Source organism: Gadus chalcogrammus, chromosome 12 (assembly GCF_026213295.1).
Source record: "Gadus chalcogrammus isolate NIFS_2021 chromosome 12, NIFS_Gcha_1.0, whole genome shotgun sequence".
NCBI lineage: Eukaryota > Metazoa > Chordata > Actinopteri > Gadiformes > Gadidae > Gadus > Gadus chalcogrammus.
This window is the reverse complement of record NC_079423.1, coordinates 17,136,869-17,157,302: the sequence shown is the minus strand read 5'-3', so window position 1 is coordinate 17,157,302 and position 20,434 is coordinate 17,136,869. Positions and strand designations below refer to the sequence as shown.

General features: G+C 52.6%; 1 protein-coding gene across 1 annotated transcript in view; it reads left to right on the top strand.

Moving 5' to 3' along the window:
* lpp (LIM domain containing preferred translocation partner in lipoma) overlaps positions 1–20,434 on the top strand; it is an 80,980-nt gene that overhangs the window by 58,845 nt on the left and 1,701 nt on the right. The window contains exon 7 of the mRNA XM_056604201.1: positions 7,407–8,186. Within this exon, the coding sequence (XP_056460176.1) occupies positions 7,407–8,186 (780 nt within the window). The remainder of the gene's footprint in view (positions 1–7,406; positions 8,187–20,434) is intronic.

The following is a 20,434-nucleotide window of genomic DNA, read 5'->3' as shown; positions in this document are numbered from 1 at the left end:
GCTGGCGAACACGGGGGCGTGACGGACGGACACGGTGGTCCCGGTTGATTCCTCCCAGATGGAGGCGAGGGAGGGCGATCTCTCTCTCACGTCAGGCTGTTTGTGAGTGCTTCACATCCACTCCATGTCAGCGTTTCAGAAGTTTTCCCCAAATCCACTCGGAGCAGATGGTTTCATTACCGAGGTCAGCTCGCTGGGTTTAGCGGCGGCTTAGCGCGTGATGGACACCGGCTGAATGGACCCGTTCTCTCCGGCTGACCCCGCGGTCCGCCCTTGTTAGGACACCACCCCCGGGTAAGGCCCACCGCGGCCTCCCTCCTCATGGCCGCCGTCTTGACGAATCCGCCTTGAGGCGAGATGGATAAATGTCGAGCCATGTGTCCATGTTTGCTCCCTCTTGGTTCGGGATAATGGTGTAGCTCTGAGGCGTCCATGTTGGCTCCATGTTGGTTAGCGATGGCTCCCCGGCTCTGCAGGCAACTACGTTGGCCGAAGAGGGATACGTGGATCCATGTTGGCTCAAGATTGCGGGGGGGGGGCTAGGAATCGGTTTCCCGCTCCGTTGTCCTGTACTTGGGGACTGAGCTTGAATCGTTAGGATCAGACAGTTTATAACCCAACTAGTTTTTAACTCTAATGAGTCCATTCCATACAAGTCAAGACACATGTTCCAACATTTCTGAGTCTCCTCCTCAAGTCCCTGGTTTTACCACGACTAGGCTCGGATCGGGGTGCTGTTGTTGTTAATACTCCCAGGGGGGCGAAGATATGCCAGTGGAGACGGCTACAGGGCCTGGAGGGTCAGGCCAGCAGAGGGTCTAAAGGGGTCCGGGGTCAGCCCAGAGCAGGCTGGGTTGCGGGGGGTTCTCCTCAGGACCTCTGTGGGCTGTGTCGCTGTCGTCAGCGCATGAACCTCCATCGGATCATACCCTACGTTGTTGTTATTATTAGCCGTACGAACCACTACTGCCGAACACGAGCTGCCCTCACTGAGGCTGATGTCAGGGGAAGCTGGAAGCGAGACAAGGGGGGAGCATCATCAGAAACCAGTCCAGTGGCCAGGGGGACTCCCTGCCAAAAGGTTCCGCGTTCGAACCCCAATGTCTAGACAACTCTAAGCCAGCTGCCCCCTAACCCCTATTTTCCTACCCCTAACGACTTGTATCCAAAACAAGTCCTACGGTAACTTGACGACAATTATGAAATTGTCGTCAATAATATCATTGGTCGTCATAGAAGGCGTAGAATCATCAGAAACAATGCTCAAAGGCGTAGCGGCATCAGAAGTTACGCTAAGAGGTGAGGCATGAGCAGAAGCGATGCTAAAAGGCTAAGCTTCAACTGCTGTCACCACACATTAGCTCTGTCCGCTGCAACATTTGATAGCTTCCGGATATATGTGCTTGCGCTCAGAGAGGGAGGCTAATATTTACCCTCTGAGGGACGGGTTGGTTTGACGTGAGCTAGCGACCTGAACATAGCATGACATCTGGGGGAGAAGTTCAGGGTCAAAGGTCAAAACTGGTGGTGGGTCAAGCAGAATCTTAAACCAGAGTGCATCATGGGAGTTTTGTGAATAATACCAGGTGCCAATAATAAAGACCTCATATTTTCAGTGGTCTAGTTAATCTAATATGTGTGGTGCCTCTGCAAATAAGACTACTGTTTAAACAGCGCCGCCTTTTAGGGAGTTATTAGAAAATAGTGGATAGTACAGCTCAGTGGTTTGGTACATCTTTTTCTCCCCATCAACATGTCCTATGTGCCTCGCACCAAACGATGTGATTCGTAGTAGTTTGCTTATGGCTACGAGTCATTAAGAAGTCTGTTTATACATGACCTTTTACGAGACCTTTCAAACCTTAAAAAAAAAGAAAAAGTTAATCAAAAACGTTACATCAAACGTCCTTCGTTAATCAGTCGGCGAATCTCATGTGACCGCAAACGCATATGAAGCGAGCCCAAATGGGCCCCAGACCCACAGCTTTGAGAACCCTGGGACAGGTTAACCCAACGCCAGGTTCTCTGCTGCGGAGGTGACAGAACGGGGGTGGGGGGGGGGGGGGGGGGGGGGGGTGAGAATGTTTCTGTAGGTCGTGGTTTAATGAACCCAACGATTCCTCGAGTGCTGTTTTTCGTCGCCGACCAGGAGAACGATGTTCAGATCAGCCGAGCGGCGCGTGGATCGGGCTCTGGGATCAGGACAGCTGAACCGTGGTGATTATAGTAAAGGCCAGCAGATTTTAAACTTCTCAACCCTGACATTTGATTCCTCCTTTTGTCCTATTCGGTAGAAGACTGATACACGCAAGTGAAGTAAAGGCTGTTTGATTCTTGTTTTATTTTTAATGTTCCTTTTCACATTAAACGCTAGGGAGGCCATTTACTTTGCATTATCACGGCATTCAATAAATTAAATGACAAAAACAGATCTGGTATCTGTGGCTGTCACAGCCAGGCCCTCAGTGAGCAATATGTCCAATCACTCCATTCAGCCCAATTTAATTGATTGGATGGCCTGTCTGTCCGTCTGTCTGTCTGCCTCCCTCCCCGCCTCCCTCTGCCCTCACGCAGTGAGAGATCCGTCCTCCCCAAGGCCGGGCCCTTGTTATGATTTCAGATGTATCTTTCAACCACCTTCCAACCACACAAAGAGACAAGCAGGTTTTACACGATCACGCTTCCACCATTCAAGAGCCATCGCCACATTCAGTATTTGATACGAGTTGAATCCGTACCCCTCTGCAGCTTCTAGAGCTTCTCGGACATTACAGCCCCCGTAGACCTCTTACTGGTCAGACCAGAGGGTCTTAAGTCAGGGGCCCCTCAGCTCCACGGCAGCGGGGGCTGTGACTGGGGGTCCGACCTGCCCACGGCGACGGCCTCCTGCTGTGATAAGACCCCCCTCTCTGCCGGTGAGGAGATTCCTCCTCTGAGAGGAAATGCACAATGAACGTTTAAAATGTAATTGGCACCTAAATGGCACTATCTTACCTTGAAGTAAAAGGGTATATTTTAAATGTAATTTTTTATCTAGAATGGTCGTCATGTTTTCGGCGTTTAAATAAAGTTTAGAATTTGCGTTTAGAACCTGAGTGTGTTTTTGTAAGTTATGCGTGTTCTTTGTTCTATCTGAATTTCGCGGCAACTCGTACAAATCCCTTTGAGGATGAAAAACGTTCTCTATCTTCGTTAGAAAAAAAGAAGTGTGATCAGTTATTGAGTTCAAACGAGCGTCGATTTGATTCTGTAATCTACAATAATATTCTGTAATCTACAATAATATTCTGTAATCTACACTCTCTATACTCGATACTTTATTGAATACAGAATAAAGCGTATGGATTACAGAACCCAGCACGGATACGTTATCGCTCCCACACGGAGAGAAGCGCTGATCCGCAGAAAAGACTTGTTCCTCGCTCCGGTGGAAGTAAAAAGTACGACAAAAAGTCCAGAAGTACAGCGAGCGGCAGAAGTCTAGGATGAAGAGGAGTTGTGGAGGAAGAGGAGGATGAGGAGTTGAGGAGGATACGGGGGCGTCTGAGGAGCAGAGAGGAGGCGCAGCGACTCTGTTTGGGGGGGTTCCGCCGCCCCAACCCCCTCCCCTTGTGGGTTGAAATGCAAAGTGAACAGTTTTCCTTTCCCCCCCCAGGTGTGCAAATCTCTCCTAATCTGTTTTAACGTGTCGAAAGGCTTCTCCGCACTCCTGTGAAATTTCACACTCAGGACGCGCACAAAGTCAGTCTGCATTACAGCAGGGACCTATCTACGCCCGCGTGTGCGTGTGTGTGTGTGTGTGCGTGCGTGTGTCTCATTTTGTGTGCGTCTTGTGTTTGTTTACAGTTCTCCCGTACTTTCCTTGCACTTTCTTCCTCATCGTTCGCTAACGTCATCCGAATGCTCTTCCACGCCTCCATTTTGTTCCTTTGTCTCTTTGCTCAACATCAATACGTTAAATAAGATCTCAGTTTTAAATAACAATCATCCACGTGCCAGAAGAAGAGGGCATTGAGTCGAGACGCCTTCGCCCGTATCAAGGCGCTCGGCCTAACCGTGGCTCCTCCAGCAGGTCTCTGCCGCGGGCCTTCCCTCGCCGTCGGAGCGTCGCCCCCCTGGCTCCGTCGTCTTTGAGCGGGGAACTTATTTTCACACGCCGCTACCTTCAGAGTTGTATAAATAATGCCGGCTCCCTTCTCAGAGATGCCGTGTGTGTGCTGTGTGGCCCCAGGGAACACAGTAGTGTATAGACGGCGCTGATGGGGACGATGCGTGTGTATCCAGCCATTTGTAAATGCTGGATAAGAGTCAAGTGATCACAAAAATTGTAATTAGTATCATTATCCGTTTATTACATTTTTACACATTGTAGAAAAAAAAAACAGTAGCATTTACGTAACGTCAAATTATCCCTATAATTTTCATCATTTTCGTTTTTTTAATTTTCACTGTACTAGTTTTATTATTTCAGTGATAGAAAATTCATCATCCTCATCTTCAAAACTGATTATCCCGGGTCTGGAATATTTAATTCCATTTGCAGCTTCCGACATTTAAACCATCACGATTGTGAACAGACCGATGGCACGGACAGAATATGTACAGAAGTAGAGATGTACTGCGTTTACATGATCAATGCATCTTACGTCTCCTACACTGGATACAGTAAAGAGTTTAATTCAGTGACACAGTGAATGTGCAGTCTAGCCCATTAAGAATGTTCCAGCACAACACAAAGCAGAAACTAACACAATGCTTTATGGTAGCAAAGCACAAAGATCTGCGTGTTAGTTCAATCTTCTTACCTTCGGTGAGTCTTGCGTGAGGTACTCATTCACCTCGCTCCAAACTATTCCTCCGTCGATTCAGTTCTTTGTCCTCTTCAATGCTGTGTTTGTGGAACTTACTTTCCCTGTTATAACCGCCGCAAGAGCACTGATCATCAGAAAAGTACTGTGCTCGGTTTAGCAGATAATATCCGGGGCTGCAGCTAGTTAAAATGTTAAGAAAGGGCCAAATCTCTCCCAACTGTAATGGGTGGAAAACGCAGCGTGACTTGGTAATTATTTTGAGGTCTCCATTTGCATTTCCACCGCTCTGCCACTGCAGGTCGGGAAGCCTTAAAGATAGATTAATAATCTAGGGTATTTAAAAACCATGAAACATTTAAATGGAGTAATTTTCTTCCTAAAGGGCATAGTTGAGATAGGCGTTTCCTTTTATATGCAGACAGACAAGGATTTTTTTCCCTCTTTAAACATGAATGCTAATCAGAGAGCAGGATACCAGCCTTGGAATATATCTCAGAGTTCGGGTTTTCGGGGGTGAATCCTTACTTTAAGGGGATTCTCTGGTCCGGATTAGATTAGGATTAAAACCCATTAACAGATTACTTCTCTAATCGATTTATTCTACCATCAAACACTTTGATATGAGACACTTTATGCTTTAACCACGCGTGCTCGTTAAACACACAGAGGTTAGACAGGGCGCCGCGTTTAAACATCTCCGACCCGCGTCTCAAACTTTGATTAACTGTTGTAGGAAGTCAATTGAAAAACATCTCCCTGGCCCACTTAAGAGAGACATCTCATCAGCACGGGGTGCAGCAGCAGGCCTTCAGTCTTCACTTGTTCCTGCCGTTCCCCAAGTGCTGCAGAACCAGTAATTGACTGAAACGTTCACCCCGGGGCAGTAACCTAATAAGGCCTCACCAAGGTTAATCATAGACCCTTATTAGGGCTGGCTGCACGGCTGACACCAATATGTACGGCAAAACATGTTTTTGCCAGCGCTAGGCGCGCCGCCGCCGCCGCGATTGCAGCTAGGCTAGCCTCCTCACAGTCACAGCTCAACACCCCCCGCCTCTCGGCTCCGGCACCGGTCAGACAATAGATCGAGTCATCCCGGGCCGGGCCGCCTGCCCGCCCGCCTGCCGGGGCTTCTGGTCCGCCGGCGCTCTCTTTCCAGGATACCGGCGACACAAATCTCCGTGATTTAGCGTCTTGCCAGCGCGAGCGGCCAAAGTCAGCACAAGTGTCAGGCGGCATTGCCAATCGGCTGTCGCGCCGGCCGCTCCCCCCGGCGATTTATGCCCCCCCCCCCCCCCTACACCCCCCCCCCGCTGGCTTTATTAGCCGTGGTTTATGGGCGGCGGCGGCGGCGGGACGGCGGGCCCCAGGCCCCGCGTCGAGGTGGGCGTGTAATTGACTCTGAGGAGGACGTCGCCGTAATCTCCTGAGTGTAAACACACAATCAATAAGAGAGCCTTTAAGCAAGTGCTGCTCTGTCCCTCCTCGTCCTCCTCCTCGTCCTCCTCCTCATCCCCGGCTGAAGTTTTCTCCCGCTTAAACCGTCGTCGTCGTCGTTGTTGTTGTTATTATTGTGAGGAATCGCAGTATTTTATTTTGGGGAGGGGGGGGATTTGTAAAATCAGCAGTATGCAACGGCGATTACGACGGTGAATTATTCATGCGTTTAAAAAACAGTCGGATGTGGATTGTCTGATCTTGTCCTAGATGTTGCCTCGAAGACAAATTAGAACCAGGGACGACGGAGACCGGTTTAAACGAGTCGAGTTCTCGGCCCGCTGACGCCGTTCCCACGTCAGGGCTACGCCAACGTTACCTCTCCCACGGCATCTCCTCCTCCTCCTCTCTCTCTCTTCTCCCTCTCCTCTCCTCCATCTCTCTCTGTCTCTCCCTCTCTCTCTCTCTCTCTCTCTCTCTCTCTCTCTCTCTCTCTCTCTCTCTCTCTCTCTCTCTCTCTCTATCCCTCTGCCTCTGCCTCTGCCTCTGCCTCTCCCTCTCCCTCCCCCTCTCCCTCTCCCTCTCTCTCTCCCTCTCTCCCCTCTCCTCCTCTCCTCTCTCCCCTCTTCACTCTCCCTCCTCCTCTCTCCTCTCTCCACATCCTCACTCTCTCTCTCTCTCCGCTCGCTCTCTCTCTCTCTCTCTCCTCTCCTCTCTCTCTCTCTCTCTCGTCTCGCTCTCTCTCTCGTCGTCTCTCTCTCGCAGTTCTCGTCTCTCTCTCTCTCTCTCTCTCCTCTCTCTCTCTCTCTCTCCTCCTTTCTTTCTTTCGAGGGGCTCCTCTAGCGTGTTTCCTACGTCAACCCTATACCCCACACCGCCGCCCCCCCTGCCTGTTCGCTCTGCTGTCCATGAGGGCACTGAGTCATAAAGGATGAGCAGAAACATGAAGGGTTCCTCTCAGCTCCTCTGACCCTCAGCGTGCGGGGCGAGCCTGACTCCACCTTCAGGTCCGTGTGAGAGCCAGCGTCTCTTCACACCAGACAGAGCCCCTGTGTCCGTCCCCCTGGATGTTTACGTAGTCCTGGAGACGGGTCAGGTGTTGGGTGTCTCCAGGTGTCTCCGGTCTGACTGTGTCCTCTCCCCCCCCCCCCCCCCCAGACCTCCTCCACCCTGCCCGCCAGCCCCGGGGCCCCCGTCACCGGCTACAAGCGCATGGTCATCCCCACCCAGCCCCCCCTCACCGCCACCAAGAAGTCCACCCCCAAGCCCCCGTCCTCCGCCGCCTCCAGCCCGGGCCCCAGGCCCCCGCAGCCGGCCCCGCCCCCCCAGCCCGTGGCCGCCTCCTACGCCACGGCCTCCACCCCCAGCCAGCCCACCTTCAACGTCCAGGTGCGGTCGGCCCAGCCGGGCCCCCAGCACCAGGCCCCGGGGGGCCCCCAGCACTACGCGCCCCAGCCGCAGCCCGGCCGCGCCGGCCCCGCCCAGGTCCAGTACGTGCCCGCCCAGCCCAAGGGCCCCGACTTCGCCTACGGGCCCCCACAGCCGGGGTTCTCCCCCGCGGGCCCCGGGGGGTACCAGGAGCCCCAGTACCCGGGCCCCGGGGGGTACCAGGACCAGCAGTACCCGGGCCCCGGGGGGTACCAGGACCAGCAGTACCCGGGCCCCGGGGGGTACCAGGACCAGCAGTACCCAGGCCCTGGGGGGTACCAGGACCAGCAGTACCCGGGCCCTGGGGGGTACCAGGAGCCCCAGTACCCGGGCCCCGGGGGGTACCAGGAGCCCCAGTACCCGGGCCCCGGCCAGCAGAACGCCTGGAGGCCCGAGCCGGCTGCCCCGGCCCAGGCCTACCAGCCCCCGGCCCCCAGGAAGACCTTCATCAACGACCCCCCGGCCAGCCTGGCCCCCATGTACGGGGAACAGCCCATGGGGCCGCCCAAGGTAAGGATCCTCCTCCTCCTCCTCCTCCTCCTCCTCCTCCTCCTCCTCCTCCTCCTCCTCCTCCTCCTCCTCCTCCTCCTCCTCCTCCATCATCATCTCTCTCCTCCTCCTCCTCCATCTCTCTCCTCCTCCTCCTCCTCCTCCATCTCTCTCCTCCTCCTCCTCCTCCACCTCCTCGTCCTCCTCCTCTGTCTGTCTGTCTGTCTGTCTGTCTGTCTGTCTGTCTGTCCCTCTGTCTGTCTGTCTGTCTGTCTGTCCCTCTGTCTGTCCCTCTGTCTGTCTGTCTGTCTGTCTGTCTGTCTGTCTGTCTGTCTTTCTTTTTCTCAATCCTCTAGAACACAGGGTCACTTAGGACACAAAAAAAGGTTATTACAAATATACAATTTGGTTTAAAATATTAAACAAAATTATACATTTACAATTAATATTTCTATCTATATATATATATATTAATTTACATAAATGATCTTACACAACAGAGTGATCCAGCAGATATATTCACCAGTTCATTGATCAATGTAATCAATAGTGCCAGCCGGAGCGTCTCCGGTGAGGAACGCCAGCGGTTCCCTCTGTTCTCGTACGTAGAACCCCCTCCCCGGCCCCCCCCGGCAGAACCTGTGTTCCTCGGGGCCCCCGCTGAGCATTAATAATGGATGTGTGAGTGCGGACCCTCCGCTCAGCGCCCCGTGGCCTCGGAGCGGTTTCATGTCGGCTGCGCTGCCTGACATCCTAGTGCCGGTAGGGCTGTTGGTTTGAATCTGGTTCAACATCCGGCCCGCGCATTATCCAACGCCTCCCTCCCTCCCTCCCTCCCTCCCTCCCTCCCTCCCTCTCTTTCTCTTTCTCTTTCTCTTTCTCTCTCTCTCCCTCCCTCTCTCTCCCTCTCCCCTTCTCCCCCTCTCCCTCCTTCTCTCCCTCCATTTCTCTATTTTTCTCTCTTTCTCTTTCTTGTTCTGTCTCTCTCTTCCTCTTTCTTGTTCTCTCTCTCTCTTTCTCCCTCACCCCCTTGTCCCCCTCCCCCTCTCTCTTTACCCCCCCCCCCCCCTCTCCCTCTCGCCGCTCGCATCCTAAATCACAATTTCCATTTGAATTTACTTCTAATGAAGAAGCGACCGCCGCATGATTAATAGGAAAATAAAATTTGCTACAGCGGCGCGGTACTTCATATATGGCCACGTCTGTGTCTGTGTGTCTGTGTGTGTGTGTCTGTGTGTGTGCGGCCCGTGTGTGTGTCTGTGTGTACACATCACAGGGATACATATGCGTCTTTAGATTGCCGTGCAGCGGGGGGTTGGCTTACTGCGAGGGTAAACAGTTGTTTCAACCTCTATGAATTATGAACAGGTCTTTACCACAGGGCTGCACACTGCCTGCTTCCATTTGTCTCAGAAAGCTTTTTGCCTCTGTTTGCCAGGGTTTGTTTACGGTCTTACTTCCACGGTTGCCACGGCGATGTGTCATGGCGTCTCCGTACGCCGGGGTTCGTCGAAGGCCGCTGCCTTCGTCGTCTCCGCCCTGGTCGACGACACTGAGTGACAGGCAGGATGCGCTCTAATTCGACTCGTACCTCGTAGATAAAGATAAAGTGTGTGTGAATAGTCTTATTAAGGGCCAATTTAGTTTGCTCAAGGCTGAATTAAATTACCCCTAACCTGAGTCAACTCTATTCATACGTTAGTATTGTGCTCTCACACTTTATTCTCGATTAATGTATTAATGATCATACTTTATGATCTAATGCGATATTATATCATATCATTTTAGGTTTCCCCTTCAGCATCATGGGTTTGAATATCTTGCCATTGCGCTACAGTTGAACTTTATGGCTATATTTCTTTATTTTTATATTCAACAAATGATTCGAGAGCTGTAAAGTGCCTCTTCATTGGGAGTGTCTGAGGACCTTGCTATAGTCGTTTAATACGTACTGTTGTATGATGGTATTATATTACTGTAGCTATAATACTGTATTAATGTAGTCCCCTTATATACGAGCTGTAAAGTACCTCTCCATCAGGACCTCTCTATAGTACTTAAGTACGCTATCGTTGAACGATGCTAGTATTATATTACTTAACATTATTCTGGCTATATTACTGTAGTAATGTAGCACACTAATACCGGAGAGCTGTAAAGTACCTCTTCATCGGTACCTTGCTGTAGTACTTTAGTACGACGGTATTACAATACTCAGGCTACATTACTTTATTAACGTACTACACTAATATACGAGAGGTAGCTCTTAATCTGGGGGTTCGGGGCCCGGGGGGACCGCATGGTAACCCCCCCCACCACAGTGATCATGTTGCTAGGCGGAGGAGGAGACGGAGTCAGGCGGTCGGACCCCCCCAGCCCTCCTCCTCCGTCCGCCATCTCTGGAAAGTGTACTAGCAGGACTCCCGAGTCCTCGCTTTAATTCAAGGATTTTATGCGTGTTCAAAACATGGAGCACCCCCACCCCCCCGCCCCCCCCCACGCCCCCCACGCCCCCCCGCCCCTGGGACGGCCCCTTCAAGGACGTTGTTTTACTAAACACAAATTATATTGCGTATCTTTTACGGGGGAAAAATTCTAATTATATTTGTTCAAAAACAAAAGTCTACATTTTATTTGAAAGCGGGCGGCGGCGGTCCCAGAATGATCCATTATTAATAAAGAAGAAACAAAGGTGGCGTTTATGAGATTTGCCAGCGTCTCTTTGATTCCAGATGAAAGCGCGCTTCTAATTTGGTTGATATATTATGTGTGGTGTATATTTGTGATGCTTTCCCAAGGATATAGTTTGATAATGGGCCCGGAGATGCCGGCTGCTGCCTTTGTGTTTCTGTGATTTGAGTCGTACTGTTGGAGTCTTAATGCTCTACTTCATATTCAGCCCTTCCTTGACACACACCACTTCCCTGGTTCGGGGCTGAGAATTAGTCCACATTCAACCAGAGATTTGACTATCTCTCTATCCGTTTTATTCTCATTAACCTTGATTTATCCAGGAAGAACACGCTGAGATTTCACATCTCTTTTGCAAGCGTGACCTGGTCTTAAGAGGGTGTAAAAGTGGCACTATGTGGCTCAGGAGGAAGGGCGTGTTGGCCGGTCACCGGATGGTTGTGAGTTCGATCCTCGGCTCCTCTTGTGTGTGGTGAGGTGTCCCTGAGCAAGGCACCTCACCCTGACTGCTCCTGACGAGCTGGCTGTCGCCTCGCGTGGTTTAATCCGCCGTCGGTGTGTGAATGTGTGCATGAATGGGTGAAAGCAAGGCATTATTGTCAAGCACTTTGAGAGGCCACTGGTTGGAAGAGCATTGTATAAAAGACGTCCCTTTACCATTTACAACATAAGAGAGTGAGGTCAAGTACTCTACACACAGAGACTGTTTCTATTGTACTAAAGACCAGTGAGAGGTTCGCCTCTGAAACAATACCAGACACACAAACATACATTTAAACTTCTACTTGTGGACTGAAGTGACAATTCTGATCAGTGGGATGATAAACGGGCCGACAACCCTGGTTTCATCCGTTCAGGCTGGTGGCCCGGTAACCTAGGGTTAGGGTTAGCAATATGTCATTAAATCCCACTAAATGTCAGGGCACACCTAGTCTTGGTTAGGAACCGCTGTCCATTCTGCTCTGGAGCTGTTTATGGCCGCTGACCTCCTGCCCGACCACGTTGCCGCTTTCCGAGGCCACACTAAAGTGTTATTTTCTCAGGGTGGTCGACACGTCCGGTGATGAACTGTAATCTCTTCGCTGTTTGTTTGTCTTGGTCAGCCACGCTCGCCCAAAATAGACCAATGAAAGGAGGGATCGAAGCCAGATTAGGGTGAAAGCAGAAACTGTCAACTTGGCCTTTATCTGAGCCACTCTGGGTGACCCTTGGTGTCTCACTGCCCTGTCAGACGTCTGGTGCCTGGGTCCTGGACGCGCTTGAGCTCCTCTTGTTGGGGCAGCAAATGAAGCCTAAACACTGGCAGTGCTGGGGCCTCTATTGAGACACCAGGCGGACAACTGACCCGGCCGCTTTGTGTCACGCTAGGGGACGTTCGCTCGCTGACTGACAGTGGCGGAGGATGTCATCAAAGAAATGGCTCCACCATAATCCTCTGTGGTCGCTGAGCGATGGCGTTTGCCGTCCGAGAAGCGGTCCTTTGTTAGCAGAGAGAAAGAGAACCCTGATCCAGAGAGACTCTCCGCATTCTCCGCGGTCTTTGACATCGTCGGAGCGCATCTAACCTCGGCGAAGTGGAGGTGTAAGAGGGGAGCTTCGAGTGCTTCAAGGACTCTTAATTACTCAAATCCTCCCTCGTTTGATCTCCATTGTGGCGAGGCGGGAGAGAAAAAAAATCATTTTGCAGATTTTCTGGCTGCCGATCAACACGCTGAAGCGATTTCCGCGAGTCTTTTCGGGATCCGTGGGAAAGCCGAGCTCGGAGGATGACTTGTTACTGCTGAGCTTGAGTGACACTTGACAGGGAAGGGATTACCGCTAACTGTTCGACCCCTGCGGCCGACAGAAGGCCCTAGAAGGTCAGCCCTGGTTTCATCTGTCAGACGTGTTTAAGTAACGGGGCCAGCACTTCTCTCCCTCTCTTGCTCCTACCTGCTGCAGAGCATTTGCATGCGGTACCAGTCCCAGCGGCCTGTGTCAGACAGGCTCCTGTTTGACCCAGGATGTTTGTTGTCTGATTGTATTTTGTCAAGCACAGAAACGGTCAACGGCCTCTGTGTGGTTATGGTTCACAGGCGTAACCACGTGCGTCGACGAAAGCCGACACAAGGGTCTTATATGGGAAGACAACAACCAAAACCAATGAAGAACATTGATTAATTACATTTTAATAATTGTTTCAAGGCCAAATCACGAGCATTCCCACACGAAGCCACCTTAAATTCTATTTTATTCATTTAGAGCAGAATCCTTTTATTTAGGTGAGAAATAAATCACCTTTATTGACCTTACTTTACTTTGGTAACTGACCATGAACTCGCAGTACTTCTGAACCGTGCCTTGAACTGGGAGCCTTCCTGAATGCCAGCTATGATGGCCGTTTCCAGTTACCACGTACAACACGGACCTTTGACCTGCGACCCCTGACCCCACAGGACTCCGGACTAACGTACGGTCCTCAAAGGAGCTGCATACAGACAGAGAGTCCAAGTTTTGCCCCCCCCCCAACCACAGGTCCACTGGCACGGGGAGGGTCTCCACTTGGCTCATGTCCAGGTCAAGTGAGTGCATAACACCTTCTCGTTTTGCAGCCGCCATCTCCCAGGGCCTCAGTGTCGGGAATGTCTGGCTGGTGTAAAGGTCGGAGGGCGAGGTTTGGGCCACATGACATGGTCCTCTGGGGTGGTGATGAAACGGCGACCTCCTCGTCCTCACTGCCAACGCCTCGGCCCCTCCCCTCGCTCCAGACGGTCACAGGGTTCACCTATATTTACCCCGGCCCGCCGACTCAAGAGACGACCGATAAGGAGAGGCCTCCTCCAGGTTCCCACCCCTGCAAACATCCGAAATAACGAAAGTTGGCCTTCGACTTGATTGGTGGCTTGGCTCGTGAATCAAGCCCTCGGTAGATCAGAGGTGTTTGTCAGAGGGGGCTCCTTGTAAATAATCCTGCGCTGTGATTGGCTGCTGTTGCTGCCTCTCTAAAGCTCCAGTCCGGCCAGTAAATAACGACCGGGATCAATGCCCTGTCAGGGAGGCTCGGTGAGCAGGCAGACGAAGTACTGCTGGTCACTGCCCCATTTCTCACCCTCGTTCTGAAGGCTTCCCGCCACCTCGCTGACATGCTGCTGTGAGGGAGAACCTGGTGTTCCTCTGACGGTTTTCCTGGTTAGATGCTCCTCTTACTACCTTGCTTACCTGCTGCTGTGAGTCAGGCTGTGTACTGTGTGTAGTCATGCTGCTGGTCGCTGGTTCTAGAAGACACGCTGGTCGCTGGACATCTCGGTCTCCGTTGGCAACGGGCTGTCTGCGGAGCGCCGGCCAAACATTACTTATGAGCGCAGAGAGCAATAAAAACATAAATTACTCCGGCCTTGTCCTTTGAGGAATGCAGCCCGCCGTAATTCACCGGCGCTCAGTCTGTTTATAATGCACTGACCTGCTGCTCACTCGCATTTCAAACCCATCCAGGATCGTTGAAGAATATAGCTTTAATTTAAGATCCAGCCGGACCGGGTTTTTACTTTCATTAGTGTAAAACAAAAGAATCTCCCGCTCTCCATTACTTTGCGTGAGAGTCGGGAGATTCCTGTAGTGTTTTGGTTTAAATCGTTTCCAGGTGAGTGGATTTGTTTTGTTATCCCAAGTCTTGCGCCTGGCCAGAAACCACCTGCATAACAGTGGCCCCTGCTGGCCGCTTCGGGTACTACTCAAGACCGCAGCGCAAGACCGAACGTCCCTCTGGTGTGTCTGAGGAATGCTGTGTGTGTGGAATGCGGTGGGAACCGACATAATGAAGCGCCTCTTTACGACGTCCTCTGTCCGTGGAAGAGATCCAAACGCCCTTAACACTCAAAAGCTAAAAATCCTGAACCAACCTAACCACCTCTTTTCTGTCAGTTAAAAACGGCCTCTTAAGTTTATTTCCAGGGGACCTGGTGTCCCTGTCGTGGCTGAGGAGGTGAGGAGGTGTGGTGGAGGTGGAGGAGGTGGAGGAGGTGGAGGTGCTGCTGACCTCCAGGTAGCTTCTTGGACCGCCGTTTGCATCTATTTGTTTAGCCGTCAGAGAGAAGCATCGGTCTCGCCCGGGGCGTGACGGCGAGCCGCCGAGGAAGGAAGCGACGGCCGGCCGAGCGCGTCGGAGCAGAGACACAACCTGACGTCTCCGTGTGCGCGGGCGCGCGTGTGCGTGCGTGTGTGCGGCTCTCGCGTGTGCGCTTAAAGACAGACGTGTGTTGTCACCACAGCAGGAAACGGTTTCACCCGTGTGCTCCGAGGCGGCCCGGCCTGAAACCTCCGCCGTGGCCGCTCTACGGTGTCATCCTGTAACTGTTGGGTTCTCTCTCTGCGTGCACACAGTAGCTATTGTACTTTTTTCTTTGCAGCGTGCCGTTCGCTCGTGGCTCCGCCGTTGCGTATCTGTTTGCAGGGAGGATGTGTCAGTTCGGAAGACGTGACCTAGTTCTTCACGCACGCACATCTCTTCTCTAAACACGGGGAAAAGCCCGTCGACATGCATTATGTTCTCCTCCGGTCTCCGCGTATCCACACACACACACACACACACACACACACACACACACACACACACACACACACACACACACACACACACACACACACACACACACACACACACACACACACACACACACACACTCCCACCCCCGTTCTCCTGAACGCAGATTCAATTAGGAATCTGTAGATTTGGGTTCTGCCGGTGGAAAATGTCAATGGCAGCGTTGGTTAATTTGTGATCATCATCCTGCCGGTTCTTGGTACACAGAGCGATCCTCGCCCGGCCCTGGTTCTCTGCCTTTAATTGGCGCTGCGGCAACCTGACCTATTTTCGGCGAGACCCTGTGTACTCCCCCCCCCCCCCCCGCCCCCCCGTGCGGCCTTGAGCCTAACGCTGCACAGCAGCTCCATAATTACTGCTGCTTACATGTTTACATGTTAACGTGTCCGGGGTCGTGACCCCCTGCACCGCTGTGACAGGAGGAGCACGCACGCACACACACACACACACACACACACACACACACACACACACACACACACACACACACACACACACACACACACACACACACACACACACACACACACACACACACACACACACACACCTATCTCTCACACACGCACGCACGCACACACACACACACACACACACACACACACACACACACACCTATCTCTCACACACCTATCTCTCACACACGCACGCACACACACACACACACACACACACACACACACACACACACCTATCTCTCACACACGCACGCACACACACACACACACACACACACACACACACACACACACCTATCTCGCACGCACACACGCACGCACGCACGCACACACACACACACACACACACACACACACACACACACACACACACACACACACACACACACACACACACACACACACACACACACACACCTATCTCTCACGCACGCACGCACACACACACACACACACACACACACACACACACACACACACACACACACACACACACACACACACACACACACACACCTATCCCTCACACACGCATATACACTCGCACACACACGTGTCTTCCTCACCACAGACAGGAAGCGGACGTGTCTCTGCTCTCGTCTCCCTTCTGAAACGCCGCCATGCTGAGCATTATTTCAGTCATTCAGCGCCACTTAATCTGTGTGTGAACGTGCCGGCGTGAGTGATTATGTCTTTGTTCGATTTGTGTGGATCACATGAGGGAGAGAGGGAGAGAGAGAGAGAGAGAGAGGGAGGGAGAGGGAGAGAGACGTTTTGCTTTTCTTCAGGACAGCGGTTTCTTTTATGATCCTGTTCTATGTTTTCTCTCTCTCTCTCTCTCTCTCTCTCTCTCTCTCTCTCTCTCTCTCTCTCTCTCTCTCTCTCTCTCTCTCTCTCTCTCTCTCTCTCTCTCTCTCTCTCTCTCTCTCTCTCTCTCTCTCTCTGATCAAACACCCAGCAGCAGGGTTCCTCTGTGTTCGGGCGAGCGAGGAACGCAACAGACATAAGCAGCGTGTGTTCATGGAGGGCTTATCCTCCCCAGCGCTCAGGTTGAATCGCAGGATAAAACGCGCCCTCCCCCTCTTGGACGTTTTGGACGGCCCTGTTTCCACTGGTGGTTGTGAATCGAGACGTGAGCTCTGAAGGAACCAGCATCCTCTCTGTGTCTCCTGTGTACACAAACATTCTTGTTTGTGTACAAACATTCTTGTTTGTGTACACACAACACAAAGGTTGGCAGGAGCACATCGCCTGAGAGAGCAGAGAGAGCAAGGCTACCAGAGTCCCTTCACCTGGGCCTCGGCCTCCCAATGCTTCTCTCCTCCTCCCTTCTCCTATTCCTTCGCCCTCTCTACTCCTCGTCACCTCACCCCTCCCTGCTCCCCTCCCTCCTCCTTCTCCTCCTTGCCCTTTCTACACCTCCTCTCCCTGCCCCGTATCTCCATCCTGCCTCCTCCCTCTCTCCTCCACCTCTCTCTCCTCCACCTCCCTCTCTCCTCCACCTCCCTCTCTCCTCCACCTCCCTCTCCTCCACCTCCCTCTCCTCCACCTCCCTGCTCTCTCCTCCACCTCCCTCTCCTCCACCTCCCTGCTCTCTCCTCCACCTCCCTCTCTCCTCCACCTCCCTCTCTCCTCCACCTCTCTCTCTCCTCCACCTCCCTCTCCTCCACCTCCCTCTCCTCCACCTCCCTCTCCTCCACCTCCCTCTCTCCTCCACCTCCCTCTCCTCCACCTCCCTCTCTCCTCCACCTCCCTCTCTCCTCCACCTCTCTCTCTCCTCCACCTCTCCCTCTCCTCCACCTCCCTCTCTCCTCCACCTCCCTCTCTCCTCCACCTCCCTCTCTCCTCCACCTCCCTCTCCTCCACCTCCCTCTCCTCCACCTCCCTCTCCTCCACCTCCCCATCCTGCTGGTCTCTGTGTGCGGGCGGTGCAGGCGGTGGTGTTCGGGGGGGGGGGGGGTATTGGTAGTGGGACAATCAGGGACCCTCCACCTCAGTCCCCTCCCCTCCCCTGAGGAGTCCAGACAGTGAAAGTGGACCGGGCGTCTGGAGCAGGCGGGGAGCGGGGTCTCACACCGGGGGGGGGGGGGGGGGCGCCGTGTCTCTGTTGTTGCCCGCCGAAGCCCGACTCAAAGTAGGCAGCGTCCATTAAGCGCAGGGGGAGGTAGTTTCCTCCTTTTCATTCGAGTGCAGAATAACTCCTCGGCGCCACAAAGGACGGCCTAACAAGGTGCTTTAAACTCTCCCGGCGCGCGTTGGCGCGGCCGCCGGCAGGGAGAGCAGCTTCGTACGAGGCGGAGACGAGATGCCTCACTACCGGTAATGGACGCTTTCCCTCAGCCTCTCTGAGCGCCGAGCGGCACGCCGCAGCCCCTAAATTGTTAATTTTGCTTTCGTTTATTCCTTCCCTTTTTAACCGTCGCCACGAGCAGTGGCGCCCCAAGTTTAAGGGGGGTACAGGAGAGCCGTGCTCCGGCTCGCTTCAGTTTTTATCTGCAGACGAATCTGGGTTTCTTTCGTGCGGGTTTTCCTCTGTGTCTATTTGTTTTTGTGAGGGCGTTAGGACCAGAGACAAACACCGCGATAAACACCAGGACTCGTGGGTTTCCTCTCGATTTCATCATCTCCGTAAATAAATATTTGAACGGGCTTTCCGGTCCAAGCGTGGACGGCAGAGTTTAGACAGACAGGGAGAGCGCTCCGAAGCAGAGGTCGAGTCCGACGCAGTGTAGAGCCGCGGGCGGGAATCGAACCCGCGGTCACTCTTAAGGTGCATCACAGGGTGGGGTTGAGCTCTTCAGGTGCATCGGCTGGCTGCCCGCCGTCTTTCAGCGATGATGTCACTCCGGAGGTAGCGGCGAGCAGCTGGTCGATGTCCCGGCGTGGAGAGGGTTTAATGAGGCCACGTCGTAAGGCTGCCTGACCACTGGGCCCCACGCCAGGGGAGCAACGGGGGCAACACCACCCTGGACCGGAGGAGATGTTGTCTCATTGGTCAGGGATGCTCATCTCGGGAGGAAAACGAGGCTAAGTTTGGCGTTGTGTTGCCGCCATGGTGTGGAAGGTCACGTTCTTGACACATGAGACCACGCGTCAGTCACATGGGGTGCAGGGTTTTGGCAGGGCCTTCAATACTGAAGGGGTTCTGTGTTCAATTCCCACACGTCCAAAGTGTACCTGTAGCCATACAAGGGCTCAAGAGCTCTGTGACTAAAGGTGGGGTTTGCGACCCCAACATTAACCTTTTGTATTCATCAGGCTTTTGTTACGGTATACTTTGGTGCATCTACTTCCACTCAAATAGTTTTGACCCTATGAACATGGGCCAGGAATGAATGATTTGCTGGTGGTGATGAATCATAAGGCAGTCAGTGTGTGCTTACTGGGCATCTGTGAGACTTTTTAATGATGATGAGACGTCGTCTGAGTGGGGGTGTGGTTTCAGCGCCGTAACTCTACATCCAGAGTAGGAGACGTTCACAAGGATACATCTATAAGTATACTGCTATGTGGGAGTGTGTGTGGAGGATGCATTGTTTAAGCAGCCTCACCGAGTCTGTCTCGGGCCAGGTGAGGCTGCTTAAACCAGCCATCAGCCATCACACACACACACACACCAACATACGAATACTAAGGAAATAAGCAGAATGTTTCTCAAACTGACCTCACAGGTGATCTGATGCTAGGCTGTTCTCAAAAGCCTTCTTCATCTTCATCATGTACTCTGGTGGAGCGGGTTGGCTGGTCACCGGGAGGTTGCTAGGTCGGTCCCCGGATCAGAGTGTCAAGGTGTCCCTGAGCAAGGCACCTCACCCTGACTGTTCCTGACGAGCTGCCTGTCGCCTTGCGTGGTGGACACCGCCGTCAGTGTGTGAATTTGTGCGTGAATGGGTGAATGTTAGGTAATATTGCAAAGCTCTGTGAGTGGCCACTGGTTAGAGAAGCGCGGTATAAATGCAGTCCATTTACCATTAACTCTGTCAGGGTCGGTGGCGGGTTGTAGTCAACAGAAAAATAAGTCAAAGAAGTAAGGAGGTTTTGTTCTGCTTGTTCAACACTGCGTTGATAAATGGTTATTCGGAGGGGATTTGAATTGCTATTTTTATTTTAGATTTGTATTATTTGGTCGCTGGGGATTTTATTTTGGTCCTGGCTCCAACCTCATTGTGGTGGGGCGGGGGGGGGGGGGGGGGGTGGTGACTTGACTCAATTACTAAATTGTAGTCGATAGTAAATTACTCGTTGCAGGTTAGGCGCTTCATGCAGTCTCTCAGAAAGGCAGACGCAATTTGTTGCCTCTCTCCGAATGATAAACACCGACGCTCCCGTCGCCCCGCCCCTCACCCCCGTATTGACTGCCTGGATCCCCGGTTGAGCGCGCCGTAATCCTGGGATAAATCCAGGACCGACCCAGACAGGCCACGCTCCCAGTCGGCACAATGCGCTCCGGCCGTAAAGGTCAGACCTGCGGTTGCATTAGCCTATTGGAAATCAAACCTTGTGTAGCATCGATGCTAGCCCCTGGATTAAGCTAACGTCGT